The sequence below is a fragment of the Drosophila mojavensis genome, unplaced genomic scaffold (genome assembly GCF_018153725.1).
Source record: "Drosophila mojavensis isolate 15081-1352.22 unplaced genomic scaffold, ASM1815372v1 contig_108, whole genome shotgun sequence".
Taxonomy (NCBI): domain Eukaryota; kingdom Metazoa; phylum Arthropoda; class Insecta; order Diptera; family Drosophilidae; genus Drosophila; species Drosophila mojavensis.
The window spans coordinates 28,441-48,881 of record NW_025318636.1 but is presented as its reverse complement, the minus strand read 5'-3'; the positions used below and the strand labels follow the sequence as shown (position 1 = coordinate 48,881).

The 20,441-nt window shown below is 36.3% G+C and overlaps 4 protein-coding genes and 1 long non-coding RNA gene across 7 annotated transcripts; 2 read left to right on the top strand and 3 right to left on the bottom strand.

Annotated features, from left to right (window-relative positions):
* Nucleotides 1–1,504: 1,504 nt before the first annotated feature.
* LOC6578177 lies at nucleotides 1,505–2,627 on the top strand. Its single transcript, XM_002004058.4, has one exon. The coding sequence runs from the start codon at nucleotides 1,675–1,677 to the stop codon at nucleotides 2,578–2,580; it is 906 nt and encodes a 301-aa protein (XP_002004094.1). The 5' UTR covers nucleotides 1,505–1,674; the 3' UTR covers nucleotides 2,581–2,627.
* A 682-nt stretch (nucleotides 2,628–3,309) lies between these two features.
* LOC6578176 (ubiquitin thioesterase otubain-like) lies at nucleotides 3,310–4,442 on the bottom strand. Of its 2 annotated transcripts, XM_015166065.3 has the most exons (4): nucleotides 4,277–4,442; nucleotides 3,918–4,217; nucleotides 3,528–3,851; nucleotides 3,310–3,471 (listed from the first exon to the last, which is right to left on the bottom strand). In XM_015166065.3, exons 1-4 carry the CDS (start codon nucleotides 4,349–4,351, stop codon nucleotides 3,457–3,459), a joined length of 714 nt encoding a protein of 237 aa, XP_015021551.1. In that variant the 5' UTR covers nucleotides 4,352–4,442; the 3' UTR covers nucleotides 3,310–3,456. The 2 variants fall into 2 exon arrangements, with proteins under 2 accessions (XP_015021551.1, XP_002004093.1); XM_002004057.4 differs by having other exon boundaries at nucleotides 3,310–3,851.
* Nucleotides 4,443–6,287: 1,845 nt separating this feature from the next.
* Nucleotides 6,288–11,988, bottom strand: LOC6578175 (malate dehydrogenase, cytoplasmic). The gene is made up of 2 exons (XM_044011680.1): nucleotides 11,883–11,988; nucleotides 6,288–7,420 (listed from the first exon to the last, which is right to left on the bottom strand). The coding sequence occupies exons 1-2, from the start codon at nucleotides 11,883–11,885 to the stop codon at nucleotides 6,422–6,424; spliced, it is 1,002 nt and encodes a 333-aa protein (XP_043867615.1). The 5' UTR covers nucleotides 11,886–11,988; the 3' UTR covers nucleotides 6,288–6,421.
* On the top strand, nucleotides 10,933–14,089 carry LOC26528243. Of its 2 annotated transcripts, none has more exons than XR_006358108.1 (5): nucleotides 10,933–11,324; nucleotides 13,258–13,313; nucleotides 13,398–13,477; nucleotides 13,534–13,754; nucleotides 13,806–14,089. It is a non-coding gene; the product is annotated as an uncharacterized LOC26528243 (long non-coding RNA). The 2 variants fall into 2 exon arrangements; XR_001449483.3 differs by having other exon boundaries at nucleotides 10,933–11,457.
* A 4,062-nt stretch (nucleotides 14,090–18,151) lies between these two features.
* LOC122757260 lies at nucleotides 18,152–19,426 on the bottom strand. Its single transcript, XM_044008923.1, has 3 exons — nucleotides 19,368–19,426; nucleotides 18,482–18,648; nucleotides 18,152–18,419 (listed from the first exon to the last, which is right to left on the bottom strand). Exons 1-3 carry the CDS (start codon nucleotides 19,424–19,426, stop codon nucleotides 18,253–18,255), a joined length of 393 nt encoding a protein of 130 aa, XP_043864858.1. The 3' UTR covers nucleotides 18,152–18,252.
* Nucleotides 19,427–20,441: the final 1,015 nt, after the last annotated feature.

Sequence of the window (20,441 nt, the reverse complement as noted above, 5' to 3'; positions counted from 1 at the left end):
GAAGCCACTATGCTCAATTTTTTCTTGCTCTCTCTCTCTCTCTCTGCTCTCTCAAATATGTATATTTATGTATGCATGTGAGCACAAGCAGCAGCTCACGAAAATTTAAATTTCTTCGCATAAAGAGTACATTGTACTCTTTAAACCGTTTGCCAAGATCGTTCACAAGGTTTGGGTTTCTTTATTTGTGGGAAGGGTATTTTTGTACCGCATGAAAAATAGGTTTTCGCGATGAGCACACGGATTTCGGTATACTCTTCCCTCAAAAGGAAATAGCTGGAATCGTCGCGTAAAAAATTCTGTGTTTTATACAAGAACGGGACGATTTATTTTGAGTGCTTGCTGCGCTCTCATTTCGCCGGGGTATCCTTTCATTTCCCGAGCCGAGCAAAATTCGCGTGGCAAATTTTCGGCCATTAAAAAAATTTACTCAAGATGACTATGCGTTGTATAGCTAGTGCCAGCAGGATCGCATATAATCGATTAGCCATTTTGATAATTTGTTGAAAATTACTGTAGCAAATGTTAATTCTCCAAACATTTTTTTAGCGAGAGATAAACCGAAAAATGTAACATAAGTTTTAATTAAGTATGAATTAGAGAATTGTCAAAAATTATAACTTATTCGTGACTAAAGGGGGCTATCCACAGACGAATTTGTTACACGAACATATTCGCCGAGTTTGCCTACTAACTATGCGAACATGTTCGCTATTATCATTTTAAAATAAATTTTGGACTGTGAACATGTCAGCGGAAGAAAACAAAATTGACCTTAATGGCAATGAATGTTTATTTAAAAAAAAGAAAGCACCTAACTTTGCGCTCCTTTTTATTTTTTCCAGTTCCCGCCTGTATGAAGCGTTCAGACAATTTACTTTTGCTTTGACGACATTAATTGTGACGTTTTCTTCGACAACCTTATATTTTAATTATAATTCTTCCCATGATTTGTTGCGCAATTGTTTATTTTGATAGTTTTCGCTTTTATTTTGCCACAAAGCCGGCTCATTTTGAAAACAATCAAGAATTTTTCAGTTCATTTTGGCCTATGTTGACTGTCCGAAATATTTCTAGAAATGATGTTCGTGTGAGTACTCGAGTCCATTGTCGAACATGTTGCACGAACACCCGTAAGATAGAAACATTTCTATTTTTGGGCAAACAAAATGTGAAAGACACTTATTTGCAGACAACGAAAAACTGTTAACAGTTATTTGCGATCTATGATTTATATATATATGTATGTTTGTGTTTCTGCGCAGTATAAATACAGCTTACAAAGAAAATGTTCTCTTTAAAGAATAGTTTTTTTTTTTAAAGTATTTTCTTTATATTAAATTAGATTAGATATTAGATTATTTATATATAATGTACTATAATAGATAAAAAGTTGTTTTTTTCCATTCACAAACCAGTTGAAAATATTTGTATTTCATGACTATTGAAACTCGCATTTGAATGTTGATGCTAATCAATGAAAACATTTTTCAGTAAATTATGGACGTTGACCAACACTAATAATAATAAGATTGTAAATAATAAAGGAAACTTTATATTCTAAAACTAAGAGTCATTCAATAAGAAACGCAATCTAAATTGATCGACATACTGCAAAAATTATCTACAAATTTATTCTTTCGAACATTTGATGCAAAGTCGAGAAGGAAAAATATGTCTACAGAACAGCTGCCAGCTGATTTAGATAAATTGAAAATAACAACAAAAATGGAACACACAAAATTATGTGATAGAAATCCATTTTATAGCCCAAACGTTACATTAAGAAGTGAGAATATTTTAGCACCTATGCAAAGTACAAAACAAATAATTCATGGTAAGACGCGGAAGATGCGTCGAAGTTCAGAGAGCAATATCGATGATTTCCATAATAAACAGTTGGATTCTCCAGTTGCTGCTACTGCAGATAGTTTTGAAATTTGCGTGAGTCCTCTAAGATTTCTACCCGGGGTGAATAAACTTCAGTTAAAACGAAGCAATATTACGCCATCGAAAAGAAATATGCTACGTGAGCCTGTACTTCGAATCACACACGACAATCTACATATGAAATGTGGTTTTGGTACCCGTATTCGTCGCTCGATTCCACTAAATTTAGACGAAAGAAATCGCGCTAATTTTCATAAACCACGAATTAACATAAATATTAGGTCAAGTATAAACGGTATTTGTAGCTTTCGGGATTTGATAAGTGAATGCAATATCTTGCTCGATGAATCTAAATCTAAGAAGGAAACCACAGACAACTTTCATATGTCAAAAAATTTCATAACATGTCAGCAACGAGGGACATCAACTTTAAAAGAAACTGACAAAAATAGCGATATTACTGGAGATGAGCATGCATTTAACAATCGTGATCAATGTAGCAATACCTCCCTCACCAGCATCAGCTCGAATTCTTGCTCCCGACTTTCATGTTCCCAGGAAGCGGGCAACAGTGGAGCATGCCCGAGAAATTGTGACGATGTCACCATAGTAGAGTTAGCTAGTTATTTCGACACCATGGTGCATATTCCTAAGAAGATGTCCTCAATGGCTGAAATGATGTATATTTAAGAAATTGGCGCTGTCAAATATATTTAATTTACTTCTAATATAAATAATTCTGTGTATTTTTACATGTATATAAAAAAAAAAATATTCGAATTAATTCTATAGATTAAATATAATATGAATCATTAATATTAATATTATTATTTAGATTTACAGTACGAGCTTTGGAAAAAAGAATTAAAATTAAATATGTAATTAATGATTGCATCCAGCCAGTATAAAAAATTCTTTAATTAAATTTCTTACTGGAATAAACAAGCATTTCATTTAAAAAAAAAAAATAAAATAAAATGAAACGTGAAGTAGTATGATTTGAAGAAGATATGTTAGGTAATAAAACATGGCACAGTATAGAGTTGCCAGTTAAACTTCGAATCTGAATTGTTTCTTATCACTCGCTGATATATACAATAACCTGTTTTTAAAAGAACTGGGATATGACTATTATAGCCTATGTCTTATGACTTAAGCACCAGTTTATTATAAAACCTTGCCAAAAGTACTGTTTAATATTGGAGATGTCCACTATTTCTATCTATTGACTCACACACGAGTTCAAATAGCCGGCGAAAAGGACCACAACATAATTTTCAGCGAAGCCGACATGAAGGAGGAAAACAAGACAAGTTGGGTCGAGTCATGTGCTTGCTGCTACTTTCGGATTTACGGATAGCCATTAATAAAATAATAATTTTAAAGTTTTTAAAAATGGAGGTAATAAACAAAATTCGATAGATTAAGAGAATTGTATTTATTATTATATTTGACTTAGATGGCTAAATTTTAAAACGGTATTTTTCTATAGTTGCTTATAGATGAACATATGCATTGTTATTAAGCATAGTTTTACCATGTCAACTTCAGTTAGGATATAATATGTCATAGTGCCCTGGTCTATAAATAAGATAAACTTTTGGATCCGACCCTTCAGGAAAATCATGGGCTTTTACCTGATCACCTTCGCCCCGATCCAGGTACTCAACTCGTACACCTACTCCTAGCGCTGTGCACAGCGCGATGATATGTATATGATCTGATTCCTTATACATTGGCTCGACTTCTTGGTGACGAAATTCTTCAATTGAAAAGTCACCCTCAATAAAATGTTGATAAAAGTCCGCATCTTCCTGAAGTTTTCCAGACGTAATAAGGCGTAAGTAAACGACTACATAATCGGAATATCCTTGATCGTTAAATACTGTATGTAGTTCATTTTTCACTTTTTCAGTTGTTTCGGAATTAATGGGGCATACACGTTTGATTACATCCATAAACTGGCATAAAACGAATAGACAAAAAAATATTTTATTCATTAACAGTCGAACAAATAATTAACTCACGGTTTCATGGAAGTCTTCCAATGTAAAACTAGGAAATCCAAGTTCCACAAGTTTGTCTTTTGAAGCTTCAGCAAGTTTTCGAAATTCTTGGTAATCAATGTTATTTGTGATCAAATATTCCAAATACGAATAAGCAAAAGCTCTGAAGAAACAATTACCATCGGGACGAGTGCGTCGAATAAATTTATATTTCTTAGACAGTTCTTGTATCTTATCTGTAAAGACCTCATCACCATTATATTCGGCTTGTAAACAGGTAAGCGGTAATTGCTCACTGACCAGAGGAGTGGATTCACTAATCTAAATACATAAATTGTTTATTATTGCTAATTTAATAATAATAAAATAGCGGTTATTACCTCCTTTTCTATTTCTCGCTGCTGTTGTATAATTAATTCGTCACGATTGACGTCATTATTTTCAATAGATTCCATGATTCTTTTATAATGAAATAATATTTTTTATTATCACAATTGATTTCGTTGTGTGGACATCTAAAAGCCCATAATGAATTAATGATAAAAAAAACCGAAAAAATACTTACTAAATAAATACTAAATACTGAAAAAGAATATATTCAATTGAGAAAAGTATTCACGTGCTAAGAAAAAAAATCGATAACATTAGAAAATTTAAGTAAGTGATATCGCTAATAGTAATTAATTTGAGTTCGTCCACTAACCGGAGAACACATAGACTAGACATCTAGAACAAATTTTTTCAACGACGAAAAAATGAGTTGGAGAGACCAGACAACTTCGAATTTGCTCGGCTCGGTCTTTGGAGGCTCAAGCAGTTTCGGCACTATTGAAGAAAGAGACTTGAAATTTGCAACACATACTCGTGTATACCTCCGATTTATAAAGTGTTAAAATTCGATCCGCACACTAGGAGCGTGGCAAATCGGAAAATGCATTTTCCGATATACCAGAAATCATGTTTGTTGAAGAGCTAGAATGCTGAAATGTAGGTCCGCGTTGACCACCCAAGATCACGAGCTATGGCGGATATATCTACGCCCATTGGCATGGCAAATCGGATAAAACTATCTCCTAAAGTTATAAACCTAGAATGCTGAAGCCGATGTTTTAATTCTATAAAGATGGGTGAAAAAATTATATATCTACGCCTACTAGGGGCGTGGCAAATCGGACCTAAGGATATAGTGATTTTTCGAATTCGGCTATATTTTGGACACTATTAATGCTAGAGACCTTTTGTATATATACGCGGGTTGACCACCCAAGTCCAACGATTAATTCCCTGTTTTTTGTTGCGAACTAGACTTGAAAATTGCACTTTATACTCTGGTTGACAGCGTTTGGGCTGTGAATGAGTCTTCTGCAATCGGTATCGCCCGATTGCCACGTTCTTTCTTGTTTTCACTTACTCACTCTCTCCCTCTATGCTCTCTCTCTATGGTCTCTCAAATAGCAGCAGCGGAAAAAATTGAAAGTTTTTCGCGACGATCCCAGCTCTTTCCTTTTGAGTGAAGGGTATACCGAAATGTTAAAAGCGTTTGCCACGCTCATACAAAATGTTAGCGTTTTCATGATTATTTCTAGGAAGGGTATGAAAGCATAAAGAATATGATTTCGCGACGGGCATGCACACACACACTTGCAGTCCCTTGCTTGAGCATTTGTGTGGCTGTGTACGCAACTCTTGCTGCCTGTGAAATAAAATAAGCTACTTAAATATAAACGCCATTTTGCAATTCGAACCGAAAATTGTTCTCACAAACTATTCTAAGTTGTGGTAGGCACACGCCAATGTTCATGTCCCATGCATACAAACAAACACATACACACACGCACATGTAAAGGCACATAGGCATACAAATGCTTCTATAAGTTATATCCCATAATTGTGAGCATCGCAACCCATGCGTACATACAATAAAATGTATGTATGTGTGTGAGCAGTTCAAAAGATCTACCAAATGCAACTTAGGGGCTCTAAAATTGCTACAGGCAGCAAGAGCTTCACACACAGGCATACAGATGCTCATACATGTAGCAAGGGTCTGTAGTGTGCGTGTGCACGCTCGTCGCGAAAACCTTTTCTGGGATGCTAACGCTCGAAAAAAAATTAGCAAAAATCTGTACACTACTTGTCCGGTCTATGTGTTGAATGGTTAGTGGTAGTACCTTATGCACATTTTTTCGGCGTTGAAAAAGTTTGTTCTACATGTCTCGTCTATGTGTTCTTTGGTCAGTGGTAGGGGGTAGATATTGGGATGGCGGTTGAGCTAAGGATCGAAATTTTATAAAATATGTAAATGTGAATCAATTTTAAGAACTTGGAAAGTTTAGTTTTAAAGTTCAATACAAAGATTATTTTTACTCAAGAAAATATATTTTTAATATATATTATTTACAAACATTTTATTAACATTTTATAAATGCATAAGCACAAAAAATATATGGTTGTCCATTGCGATAACCTCAACCTGTAATTGACGCAGATGATGCTTACAGTTTTGAGTCCCCTGCGCCGGCTAGTCAATTCGAATCCAACACGGACATTGCTTCCTTTTTTTCCTCTTGCAATTCCTTTCCAGTCAAATCTAGTTTGGACCTACCAAAATTACTGATACTTAAATTTTCAACTATTTTCCATTGTTTGTTCTTAATCTCAACGGGAAATGAGAACACTACGTCTTTTGGCGAGCCATAACTGCCATCGGAAAACACACCCATGGAAACAAATTGGCCTGGAGCAGTGCCATGCCACCAATCATGCATATGGTCGCATGCAGCCTTTGCTGCCGACATGGCTGACGACATTTTCCGAGCGCTTATAACTGCTGCGCCTCGTTTTTGAACAGTTTCTACAAATGGACCCTCCAAATACGAATTATCTCCAACTGCATCAACAATATTTTTCCATTCATTATCAATAAGTATTTTTCCATGGCTGGCATCTGGGTATTGCGTCGAGGAATGATTTCCCCAAATAATTAAATTGCTTACGTTAGAAATCGGGGCACCGAATTTTGAAGCGATCTGTGCTGCGGCTCGATTTTGATCAAGGCGTGTCATAGCCGAGAAGTTTTCGCGTGGAATAGATGGTGCATAGTTGGCGCACACTAAGGCATTGGTATTTGCTGGATTTCCAACAACGAGCACTTTTACATCTTTTTTCGCGACTTTATCGAGAGCTTCGCCTTGTACTTTAAATATCTTAACGTTAGCAGACAACAAATCCTTGCGTTCCATTCCCTCTTTGCGGGGCATAGCGCCTACGAGGAACGCTGCAGAAACATCTTTAAATCCTTCCAGCGGATCCGTTGTGGGAACAACTTTACGCAATAAAGGCAATGCACAATCGGCAAGTTCCATCACGACGCCTTCTAACACTCCAGCCATTGGCGGAATATCAAGCAGATGTAAAATTAGTGATTGTTCCTTGCCAAAAACTTCTCCCCTGGCAATCATGTAAAGCAAGGAGTAAGCTATTTGACCAGCAGCTCCAGTAACAACAACGCGGATTGGTTCAGCCTATTACAAATTACAAGAAGCAAATATTTACAAATTTTTAAAGTAAATAGAAAATTAAAATAGTACAAATTAGTAAATAATAAATTAAGACTCATAGATTCGAATAACGATTCATAAAAAAGGAAACTCACGACTTTATTAAATTAATAAACTTGAATAGTTATCAGAATTGTTTTGTTTTTGTACGCTGAACTTATTGAAATTGGGAAGTCAGGGTAAAATCATTTTGTTAGATGTATGTAATAGGCAGAAGGGAACGGGACAGACTTTAAAGTCTATATATTGTTGATCAGGAAGACTAGTAAAGTCGATTTAGCCCCGCCCGTTTGTATTAGAAGTATTTGAAAGTTCTATGAAAATAATCTACAGTGTGAGTAAATTTTCTGTTTCTTGTGTAAGCAGAAAGGAATCGAAGAATTATAAAAATATCAGTTCGTCAAAGAGTTCAGGGAATTTCGTAGAAATGTAGTCACGTCTTTCGTCCCTATTATTTATTTAGGATGATTTTGATTTTATTTGTAAATCGTTTTGCCACTGTTTAATTTTTCCTACATTAAAAACTTAGGTAATGGAGTGTACGATTTTAGCGGTTGTGTGTTTAATATTTAACAACTTTACTTTTAAGGGATCTATTAATTTGCTACAAGCTATACACAAATATTTGTATATGCCACTTGGTACATCGAGAGTCAGAAAAAACAGGAGTCTTTAATTTAGACGGCTCGACTACGAGATACCCTGACACTTCGAAAAACTTCTCATAATTTTACGCTTCTTTACACACTCATGCACACTTACACACACATACTGTGCTAAATGCGTAGTTGACATATGAACCGCTATAATAACAAGTAAGAAAGCTCTAGTCAAGACTGCTCGACTACGAAATCCCCTGAATACTTCGAGCAGCAGATATTTCAATAATTATTCGCACATGCACACACACACACACGCACAAACACAGACATACGCATGCACGCATAAACACGCATTGGCTGCAGTGCACCGCAGTGGTCGCTTACTATGGGAACTTAATTGTTCAATAACTTTTCTTGTGGATGTACTTTCTTCATAAAACTTTTAGATTATGATTATAACATGGATATGCATGCTTTTGCCAAAGCATAAGTCTCTAGTATTTGCCTTTTACAAAGGTGACGGTGAGGGGGTGAATATTGAAGTGGGGGGTAAATTTTTACAAAAACTTAAATTGTATAAAATACATATAAATCTACTTTTAAAATTTTGAAGCTCTAGCTCTAAAGGTGTAGGAGATATAATTAAATAACTAGCTTTCGATATGGTTTTATCGATATTTAGAGAAAAACTCGATATGCGCGTGACATACACGGACCTAGGAACGAATTTCAAGTTTGGACGGACAGGTCCAAATCGACTCAGCTCGTCGCCCTGATCAAGAATATAAATACTTTGGGGTCTCTCACGCCTCCTTCAGCTACTTTTAACAAAATCATTATACCCTGATTTGCCATTTTCAATGAGTTCAGGGTATAATAGCTACAATACTTTACAGACATACACAGCTGAAATTTTATTTGTAATTATTAAACACTCAGATATTCAATTATAGTTATAGTTATAGTTGCTTTTAAAGGGCAACATTACACTATGGGCGATTTTCCGTAATAGCCGGCATAAAGTCCAAAAATTTATGGTGAAATATTAAGAAAATTTTGTTATTCCTTAGTTGTTAACTTTCCAATTAGATGGAAAACATTTTTTGTGCATTTTTTGGGTAAATTCTTTCTTTGTGGGAACGCCTTAAAGTCAGCTGATCTGTTGAAGCTTCTAGGTATAAAAATTGTCACGAAAAATTTTCTTCTGTTGCAAGTGCTCAAAATATTTTTGCACTAAAAGTTTCTCTGTGTTCACCAGGTTCTACAGGCTTCTTGATATTTGGAACAACAACATCCACGGCCGAATAACCTTTACTATTAATTAATAGCTACATACAGTTTGACACGAAAGTGTTTTCACATGGGAAAAAAAAGCTTTTTTGTTCATTGACATTAAAAAAAAACTACTAAATGTGATATTTCAAATTTAAAAAAAATTACATTGTTTTTCAATTTGTTGTCTTACAAAAATAATTTTTTTTAAATTTAAAAACTTTTAACATAGGCTTAAATAACAATAACAACATAAAAGATATTGAAGTTCAACTGACACGAAAGTGTTTGCACACATGCTATTTATTTCTTACTGCTAAATTCGCATCTACCGTTGTTATCGGCGATTTCAATGTGCACAGCTGTGGATAATGATATGTTCTGAACACTTTCGTCATATTTTGTAAGAATCGATTCAATCTTCGAAAAATTTAAACAAATTAAGAATACCAGGGAAGCGATTGTCATTTGACATGATTCAATTGGTTTATTATAACCACTCCATAGGAAAATCAGTGGCGGAGATCGCAGAAATGTTTATAATATCGAAGAGGACCATTTACAATATTTTAAGCCGCGCAGAAAACAATGAAACACTGGAGCCAAAGCATTCAACTGGACGACCTCGGGCGTTAACAGATAGGGCCGAGCGTATTCTGGCCAGGAAAGTTAATGATAACCCAACAATTTTGACCAGAACGCTTGCCAGGGAGCTGCAGGAAGAATGTCGTATTGACATATCCGGCGAAAGCGTCCGCAGAGCCCTAAAAAGGAACGAGTTTGCATCCCGAATTGCGCGGAAAAAACCATTGTTGTCGTCGGATCATGAGAAAAGACGTCTAACATTCGCCAGGATGCATGTGGGACATGTTGATTCATATTGGGATGAAACCATATTTTGTGACGAGACGAAGATGATGTTGTATTACAATGATGGACACAGCCGTGGATGGTTTGGGGGTGTATTTCTAGTAAAGGAGTTGGAGAATTGTGCTTTATCGAGAGTACAATGGATGCGAAACAGTATTTGGAGAGTTTACGCACGAATCTAGTGTCCAGTGCCCGCAAGTTTGGATTTTTTAGGGATGGTAAACCAACATTTAGGTTTTACCAAGATAATGACCCCAAACACAAAGCTAACATAGTCAGGTGCTGGCTTCTCTACAATTGTGCAAAGGTGTTGGATACTCCTGCACAAAGTCCCGACCTTAATCCCATAATCTGTGGGCTGATCTCAAAAAAAGGACAGCCAAGCGAGGTCCAACAAACAAAAGCGATTTGAAAGCCTGTATATTAGAGGAATGGGAGAAGACACCGGTGGAATATGTCCAAAAACTTATCAATTCCATGAGTAGACGGTTGGAAGCGGTCATTGAAGCCAATGGTGGTCATACTAAATACTAATACTTAATATAGTTAATAGTGCCTTATTTTGAATACTTTATTTTTGTGCACACTTTCGTGTCAGTTGAATTTAAATATCTTTTATGTTGTTATTGTTTTTTAAGCCTATGTTAATAGTTTTTTAATTTTTTTAAAGTTATTTTTGTAAGACAACAAATTAAAAAACATAATGTAATTTTTTTTTAATTTGAAATATAACATTTAGTATTTTTTTTTTTTTAATGTCAAAGAACAAAAATGCTATTTTTCCCCATGTGAAAACACTTTCGTGTCAAACTGTATATAGTATGAGTTCTTTATCAACCCAGACAAGTGTCAACGTTTTTGCAGACTTTTTTTTCACTATATATGAAGACATTTACAAAAAAAAAAATAAATTTACGTATACTTTATAAGGGGGCGAAAAAAAAGGCTTGGCACAATTTAAGAGAAAAAAAAAAAATCCGAAATTCAAGAAATATATAAGTAATATAATACACAAAAAAAATTTATGCCGCCAAAATCGACAAATCGTCCATAGTGCATTGGCGAGTAAGAGCCTCAGTCCAAAGTTTAGGAAGAATAATTCGTGATAGCGTGTTTTGGATTGGGTAAGATTAAGATTGACGTATTGGATCTAAGGACGTCGGGTCAACCGTAATCTATTTTCTTATCAACACTTTAGGTACTTTACATACATACAATGTATGTATGTATGTAGTACATATGCACAATTATTGCAAGGTACCGAATCGGTATAAACATAAAACCTTTTTAAAGTATATACATAGCATGTAAATAAATAAATAATAATAATAAATAATTAAATAATAAGCTTAAATAGGGTCAATTGATAATATCGTTTACACACATTAAAATGGTTATTTATTTTAACATAAGTTATATATATATATAACATAAGTTATATATATATATATAACATAAGTTATATATACATAAATACATAGGATAATTAATAAATTATATATTTTTGCCACTTTTTAATAAATTAAAACATGATAAGGTCATTTGAATGTTATGTCCATTTGTATGAAACCATAATTTATAATTGCAAATTCTCTCAATATTTACACACAATAGTAAAAATTGATTTTTAATATGAGTTATATAAGTAGCAAATGCAAGCAGTTTTGATAATTCTATCTTACCATCACTGATAGATTCGTTTTCTTATGCGTAATAAAACTGGTGAATTATTAAACTACAAAATTATAGTGATGCTCAAGAAATTATATTTTAAAAATCGATTTTACTAAAGAAGTCGGATATTATATCGATATTTACATTAAATATCATAAATCAGCTATCGATTCTTTTAAGACAAATAGTGCAACATTAGAGCTTTTCCACTGACCAAAGAACACATGATGAGACATGTAGAACAAACTTTTTCAACACCGAAAATATGTGCATAAGGTACTACAACTAACCAGAGAACACATAGACTAGACATCTAGAACAAATTTTTTCAACGACGAAAAAATGCGCTGACAACTTCGTATTTGTTTGGCTCGGTCTTTTGAGACTCAAGCAGTGCAAAAAAGGCACAATAAAATCAGTGCGCTGCGACCGCTGCCACGAAATGCACACGTTCCCAAATGAAGTACTGTTATGCGCTCTATTTCCCTTACTCACTCCCTGAGAGAGAGAGAGAGAGTAGGGCAAATAGCGCATAGCCGTGCTTCATATAAGAATGGCACCATATCGTTTGAGCGCTTGCAGCGCACTGACTTTGTCGTGCAATATTTTCACTGCTCGATCCTCAAGAGACTGAGCCGAGCAAATACGAATTTGTCTGGTCTCTTCAGCGCATTTTTTCGTCGTTGAAAAAATTAGTTCTAGATGTCTAGTCTATGTGTTCTCTGGTTAGTGTTGTCATAAAGGCTCATTTGACAGTATGTGAGCAGTTCATAAGATCGACCAAATGCAAATGGTGGGCTTTGAAATTGTTACAGGCAGCAAGAGCTTCGCACACAGGCATACAGATGCTCATACATGTAGCAAGGGTCTGTAGTGTGCATGTGCACGATCGTCGCGAAAACATTTTCTTTATGAGCACCAACGCCATCATACCCTTCCCACAAACAATAACGAAAACGAAAATATTTTGTAGGAGCTTTGTAAACGGTTTAAAGAGTTCAGTATACTCTTCACACAGAAGGGAAGAAACGGCAGTCTAACGCGAAGAAATTTCAATTTTCGTGTGCTACTGCTTGTGCTCACATGCATACATACATATACATATTTGAGAGAGCAGAGAGCGAGAGAGCAAGAACAAAAATTGAGCATAGAGGCAACCTTTATTCAACATTTGACCATCTCGGTCAGGCGCATGAAGCGGAATGATTGTGCTTTCGCATATTTTCGTAGCTCGGACCTAAAAGTGAAGAGCCGAGCAAATACGAAATTGATAGGCCTTAGGAGACAGATTTTTCGGTGTTGAAAAACTTTGTACTACATGTCAAGTCTATGTGTTCTCTGGTCAGTGTTACAATATAATAATATTATCAACTTAATGTTTAGATAGATCGATGGAATTTTCTCGATGTTGATAAATCGGTACAGACGCCAAGCCACAAGTAAGTTCATACGTTGATACTCAAATTATTATTAAAATTAGAATCTATTTTACACAAACAATTTGATTAATTTTTTAATATAAGCACATAGATACCTATTTACCACATTATTTAATTGTTGGCGGTTCCTTCACGGAAAACGGAAAATTTTTTGATCCCATCTGGTAAGATTCATACAATTAATAGCAAACACGTTTTTTCTAATTGTTTTGGATTTTAGGAAACACATCAAATATGCGGAAACACATCAAATATGCAAGAGCATTTAAAGCGTGCACATCCTCTCAAAATCGTTGAACAAAAATCGCAGAGAATTGATAAATTTATCGAGCGAACGGATTTATATGAACCCTCGTCATCCAGAAAGGCGTACCTAAACGGCCAGGAAATGGTTGCAAGCGACTTGCACCTCAAAATACAAGCCCACTGGATTATTGGAAGGTAAATATGTCATAAATAAATTTATTTATATTATCGTACACTATCTTCTAGATTACCTCCATTCAATTCGAATCATTTGCAAAATGTGCAAAAAAAAATACTGATAATTCCTGCTAGCTCCACGGAGTCTGAACGTATTTTCAGCAAGGCAGGAGAAATTACTGCGCACAATCGGAGCAGTCTAAACCCAAAAGCAGTCGATATGCTAATTTTCTTAAAGCACAATAATTGGCTACATAATGGATCTCACGATAATTAATTTCAGTTTTAAGCTCAAGGCTTTTGTAAAAGATAGTCAAGCTTTGTTTTTTGAATTTTAAGTTGAATTTTAAGACTTGTTAATTACAGTCGAACTTTTTGTTTTTTAGTTATAAGATAACTAGTTGTCCCGGCGAACTTCGTACCGCCTAACAGTCTCTATATATAAAACAAAGTCGAGTTTGTTACAAAACTTATAATTCGAGATCTTGTGCACCAATTTTCATGGTTTTTGATTTGTATTTTAGAAACCCTAATAAGCTACTCTCTACTAAATTAAGTGACAACTTTTTTTCTGTACCAAAAGCAAACAGAATAAAATGTATATCAAGTTAAAATGAAAACAATGATTGATCAAGTTAAAATGAAAACAATAATATTGATCTTACCATTCAATGGATTAATCATTTTGATATAAAAGTGATATGACCGGGAATAGGGAAGGAGGGGGGGGGATTCACTATGAGAACCGCCACTCACGTGCACCGCTCGCTTCGTAATCGCCTCGCCACCGTCCGATCCTCTGCTTATCCGCCGTCGCCTCTCTTAATGGAAACCCTTCTTCGTTTTATCTCTTTTCTACTGAGTCGCTTTATTTTTCACTCTTGACTTAGCTTAACCGCACTTAAAGATAACTTTCACAATTTAGTCTTGACTTTTTCCACCGACCGGCGGCTTCCGCTGCTCGATCCCGACTCCTCATCCCTTTTTCTTTTTGCCTTGCCCAAAGCGCTCGGCATCGGCGACGCAACTCTCCGCTCAAAACTCTCCGTGCAGGGTTGCGCCGCCGATCGCTGATAAATCACCAGCGCTTTGGGCGGCATTTTCAAATGTAAATTTAAATGGCCATTCAATAATGCATAATAATACCACTAACCAGAGAACACATAGACCGGACAAGTAGTGTAAAGCGTTTTGCACACTTTTTTTCGGGAGTTATCTTCCAGACACTTCGTATTTGCTCGGCTCTTCACTTTTTGGGTTCGAGCTACGAAAACATACGAAAGCACAATCATTTCACTTCATGCGCTCGACCGAGATGGTCGACTGTTGAACAAAGGATCCCTCTGCGCTGAATGTTTCCCTTGCTCTCTCTCTCTCTCACGATGCTCTCTGCTCTCTCAAATATGTATATGTATGTATGCATGTGAGCACAAGCAGCGCTCACAAATTGAAATTTCTTCGCAGCGAGAGCCCATGCCTACCCTTATGTGTGAAGAGTATACCGAACTTTTCAAACCGTTTGCCATGCGTTTTCGTTATTATTTGTGGGAAGGGTATGAAGGCGTTGGTGCGCATAATGAAAATGTTTTCGCGACGAGCATGCACACACACACTGTCCCTTGCTACATGTACTATGTACTGCATGTGAGCACAAGTAGGCTAACGAAAATTGAAATTTCTTCGCAGCGAGAACCCATGCCTTCCCTTCTGTGTGAAGAGTATACCGAACTTTTCAAACCGTTTGCCATGCGTTTTCGATATTATTTGTGGGAAGGGTATGAAAGCGTTGGTGCGCATAATGAAAATGTTTTCGCGACGAGCATGCACACACACACTTACAGTATGCTACATGTACTATGAGCATTTGTATGCCTGTGTGCGAAGCTCTTGCTGCCTGTAGCAATTTTAAATCCCAGCATTTGCATTTGGTCGATCTTGTGAAGTGCTCACATACATATGTATGTATGTATGTATATACATTTGATTGTGTGTACGCATGGGAGGCGCTGCTCACAATTTTGGGATATAACTTGTAGAAGCACTTGTATGCCTGTGTGCCTTTACATGTGCGTGTGTGTATGTGTTTGTATGTATGCATGGGAGATGAACATTGGCGTGTGCCTCCCTCAACTTAGAATGGTGTGAACGATTTTGGGCTTTGATTGAAGAGGCGCGCTTATGTTTAAGTACCTGTTTTGATTCAATGATCGTGGGTTTACCTATCAGAATGAATGTTTTTTAAAAATGTGGTACCTGATTAATCCAAATTTTTGTAAAAATTATCAATTTGACCTATTTACGTATTCATCTTTTTAAAAAGGTGTCAAATTGACCTACATATGTATGCACAAGTGCAAGGGTTAAAAAAACACATCCCATTTTGCCCATTGGAATTAATCAAATTCAATCAAAGTCATGCAATTCTAGACAGAATTAGTGATGCTACTTTCGACAGTGTGAATGACTATCCACGTTGTTAACTATTTATCGATACATCGATAAGCGAGAAATATTTAATATCACTGACCAGAGAACATATAGACACTGACCAGAGAACACATAGACTAGACATGTAGTACCACTGACCAAACAACACATAGACTAGACACCAGACATGTATTGGCATTGGATGGCTCGGGTAATAAAAGATAGCACGACGAAATCAGTGCGCTCTAAGCACGCAAACGAAATGGTCATGTATGCGCTTTGCGTTTTTTGTCTTACTCTCCCTCTCTCTCTCTCATTCTCTCTGTGGGCTCTCAAATCATGAAGCTCAGCAGCGCACAAAAAATTGAAATTTCTTCGCGACGGTCCCAGCTCTTTCCTTTTGAGTAAAGAGTATACCGAAATCTTAAAAAATCGTTTGCGACATTCATGCAAACAAAATGTAAGCGTTTGTATGGTTATTCGTGGGAAGGGTATGAAAGCGTTGATACGCATAAAGAATATGAATTCGCGACGGGCAAGCACACACACACTTGCAGTCTCTGGAAACATGTGTGAGCATTAGTGGATTGTGTTCGTAACTCTTGCTGCTTGTAGTAATTTTACAGTCCAGCATTTGCATTAATTTCTTTTTTAATGTACCTGATTATTCCCAGTGGGCAAAATGGGATGTGTTTTTTGAACCACTTGTGCATACATATTCAGGTCAATTTGACACCTTTTTAAAAAGATGAATACGTAAATAGGTCAAAATTACCCTTTTTACAAAAATTGGGATTAATCAGGTACCACATTTTTAAAAAACATTCAGGTACCACATTTTAAAAAAACATTCATTCTGATAGGTAAACCCACGATCATTGAATCAAAACAGGTACTTAAACATAAGCGCGCCTCTTCAATCAAAGCCCAAAATCGTTCACACCATTCTAAGTTGAGGGAGGCACACACCAATGTTCATCTCCCATGCATACATACAAACACATACACACACGCACATGTAAAGGCACACAGACATACAAGTGCTTCTACAAGTTATATCCCAAAATTGTGAGCAGCGCCTCCCATGCGTACACACAATCAAATGTATATACATACATACATACATATGTATGTGAGCACTTCACAAGATCGACCAAATGCAAATGCTGGGATTTAAAATTGCTGCAGGCAGCCAGAGCTTCGCACACAGGCATACAAATGTTCATAGTACATGCAGCATACTGTAAGTGTGTGTGTGCATGCTCGTCGCGAAAACATTTTCATTATGCGCACCAACGCTTTCATACCCTTCCCACAAATAATATCGAAAACGCATGGCAAACGGTTTGAAAAGTTCGGTATACTCTTCACACAGAAGGGAAGGCATGGGTTCTCGCTGCGAAGAAATTCCAATTTTCGTTAGCCTACTTGTGCTCACATGCAGTACATAGTACATGTAGCAAGGGACAGTGTGTGTGTGCATGCTCGTCGCGAAAACATTTTAATTATGCGCACCAACGCTTTCATATCCTTCCCACAAATAATAACGAAAACGCATGGCAAACGGTTTGAAAAGTTCGGTATACTCTTCACACATAAGAGTAGTCATGGGCTCTCGCTGCGAAGAAATTTAAATATGTGAGCGCTGCTTGTGCTCACATGCATACATACATATACATATTTGAGAGCGCAGAGAGCATCGTGAGAGAGAGAGAGCAAGGGAAACATTCAGCGCAGATGGATCCTTTGTTCAACAGTCGACCATCTCGGTCGAGCGCATGAAGCGAAATGATTGTGCTTTCGTATGTTTTCGTAGCTCGAACCCAAAAAGTGAAGAGCCGAGCAAATACGAAGTGTCTGGGAGATAACTCCCGAAAAAAAGTGTGCAAAACGCTTTACACTACTTGTCCGGTCTATGTGTTCTCTGGTTAGTGATAATACTAAACAATAATAATACTAAGAATACTAATAATACTAAACAATACAACTAAAAATAAAATTCAATATTAACTTAATACTAAACAATACAACTAAAAATCTATTTTCACTTGTTATAAAAATCTTGCGAGGCGGTGATTGGCGAGCCGCCTCACATCATATGAACGGTGCGTTCCAAGTCGTTCCAAGTATCACGTGCTTCCAAGTTTTCAGCAACAATTAGGATTGCATCGATTGTTGGATTATATCCGTGTTCTTCAATAATTTTCGCCCCAAATGAAGTCATTTGGAAAAAGGCATTGTATTTTTGAGTGCTCGCTAGAAAAGTAGGGATCGCAATGGCTCTGGTGGCGGGACCACTAATGGCAATGTCACTTTACCACTAAGGCAGCACAAACCGGGCTTTTCACCAGCAAACTTCAATGCGCCATAATGCTGGTAAACAACGTCTATTGGACCAATGCAAACTAAACGATTCAAGCTGTAGTCAATGGCGCAATCATATCGAAACGCTTCTCGATTCAAATCAATCCTTGACGGGCTGCTTCTCTTTGAGAAGCACGAATTAAGGCCTTTCTTTACTGGGTACTAACGCGGCGCTCTTCTCGGGCGATTTCTCGCTCTTCGTCATATAATTGACTCGCGATATTCCGTTGCCTAATTGCATTATGGGTCCGCCGGGAAAGATTAGATCTTCTAGGACGCGGCATTTTTATTAATAGTAATACTGCCCTCGCACAAATTTATGTTTGAGACAAACAAATACTATTGTATAATATGAGAGCAGGACCGAAAACTGTCACTGTTGTCAAGGCTATTGAGTATCAATGGAAATTTGAATCTTTAGGGAAAAAACCGCGTTTTTCAAGTATTCGTCAAATTTTTTCAGTATTTTAAAGATCTACTGACCTACTCGTGGCGGACACAAATATTTTTAGGATAGACTTTTTCGTGATGAACTGGAATACAAATATTATTTTTATGAATTAAGACGAAAAATCGTGAATTGTTTTGAACTTACTAAGTATAAATGTTTATAAAGTTGATTTTTTTTTCTATGAATTTTCAAAAAATTTTTGAATGGAGCTATTTTCGATGGAACCATCGATACTATCGATATTTTAATCAATCAGACTCAAACAAAATCGATGGACGGTCCATCGATGGTTTTGCAGCACTACTCCTTACTAAGGACAAAAGGAAAATAGAGAGAGAGAAATAGAGAAAATATACATATGTCATATGTATATTCCAGAAAATACTTACATGAGTCTCTTCGCGCCACCAAGTTGTAAATTATCGATGGATGAAAAAACCATCGACATCATGACAGACCAAATCCATCGATACTATCGATAGACCCCATCGATGGATTTGCAGCCCCACTTTACACTACTTGTTCGGTCTATGTGTTCTCTGGTTAGTGGTTGCATTTTGTCAAAATGAAGATTTTTGTATCGAAACAGTAGAAAACCGTGACAGTTTCGTGTCAGGTCAGGTCCAAAAACAAAAAAAAAAGTGATGGCAAAAAAAAATCATTGTTCGATTATTTAATCATATGATTTATTTTAGGAGCTTTAAAGATTAATTGCAATTAATCGCAGAAAAATGGAACAAATCGATCAATCAAATGATTTTTTTGAATGCGCTTAATTTATTTTTTATGAACTCCTTTTAGAAGCAACAATAGCAACAAGAACAGTAAAGAATATAAATGTTTATTTATTTAAAATTGAGTTAAGAAATAGTAGTTGTGAAAGGTGATCTGTTGTTAACCTGTTCCTTTTTCGGTTAATGTGGCACCCGCCTTGGAAAAAATACGTTCCGCTGGTACCGAAGTGCCTATTAAGAAACAATACCGACAAGCTATAACATATAGCTTAGGGTATACAGTACGCATCTCCTCCCAGGCGTTGACGACATTACGCTTCAATTCAAAAACAGGAGCATTTAAAAAAAGACTGCGCTCGCCTTGAATTTGAAAATGGTTACCGTCTTTCTTACTGGTTTTGTGGGCCAGTGCCTTGTACTGGGTCCATAAATCGAACTCAGATTCGCTAGTAGGTGAGCCGTCACTAGTGCTTCCTAAACTTTCATTTATATCTGAAAGCTCCGCCATTTCTTGTCGTATGCGCTTCATAACCTAACTAATTGTTGGTGCCATAATTACGCTTCGCTTTCCAACTTTTGCGCGCCAATGTTGCTTATAGCGATGCGATTTTTTGAGCAAATCATCGGTTTTCTCGATTATTCAAAACCCATTTTGCGATACAATTAAATCGTGAATTGAAACAAAATAATCGATTATTGTGTATCAAATGATTAATCGTGCCATCACTA

Coding starts and splice junctions, on each gene's coding strand:
- LOC6578177 (XM_002004058.4), top strand. CDS start 1,675: ATGTCTACAGAACAGCTGCCAGCTGATTTAGATAAATTGAAAATAACA.
- LOC122757260 (XM_044008923.1), bottom strand. CDS start 19,426: ATGTCGATGGTTTTTTCATCCATCGATAATTTACAACTTGGTGGCGCG. Junction 18,649..19,367: donor GGTGGCGCGAAGAGACTCAT/GTAAGTATTTTC, acceptor CTTCTCAAAGAG/AAGCAGCCCGTCAAGGATTG. Junction 18,420..18,481: donor CGGTTTGTGCTGCCTTAGTG/GTAAAGTGACAT, acceptor CTACTTTTCTAG/CGAGCACTCAAAAATACAAT.
- LOC6578176 (XM_002004057.4), bottom strand. CDS start 4,351: ATGGAATCTATTGAAAATAATGACGTCAATCGTGACGAATTAATTATA. Junction 4,218..4,276: donor AGCGAGAAATAGAAAAGGAG/GTAATAACCGCT, acceptor TTATGTATTTAG/ATTAGTGAATCCACTCCTCT. Junction 3,852..3,917: donor TGGAAGACTTCCATGAAACC/GTGAGTTAATTA, acceptor GTTTTATGCCAG/TTTATGGATGTAATCAAACG.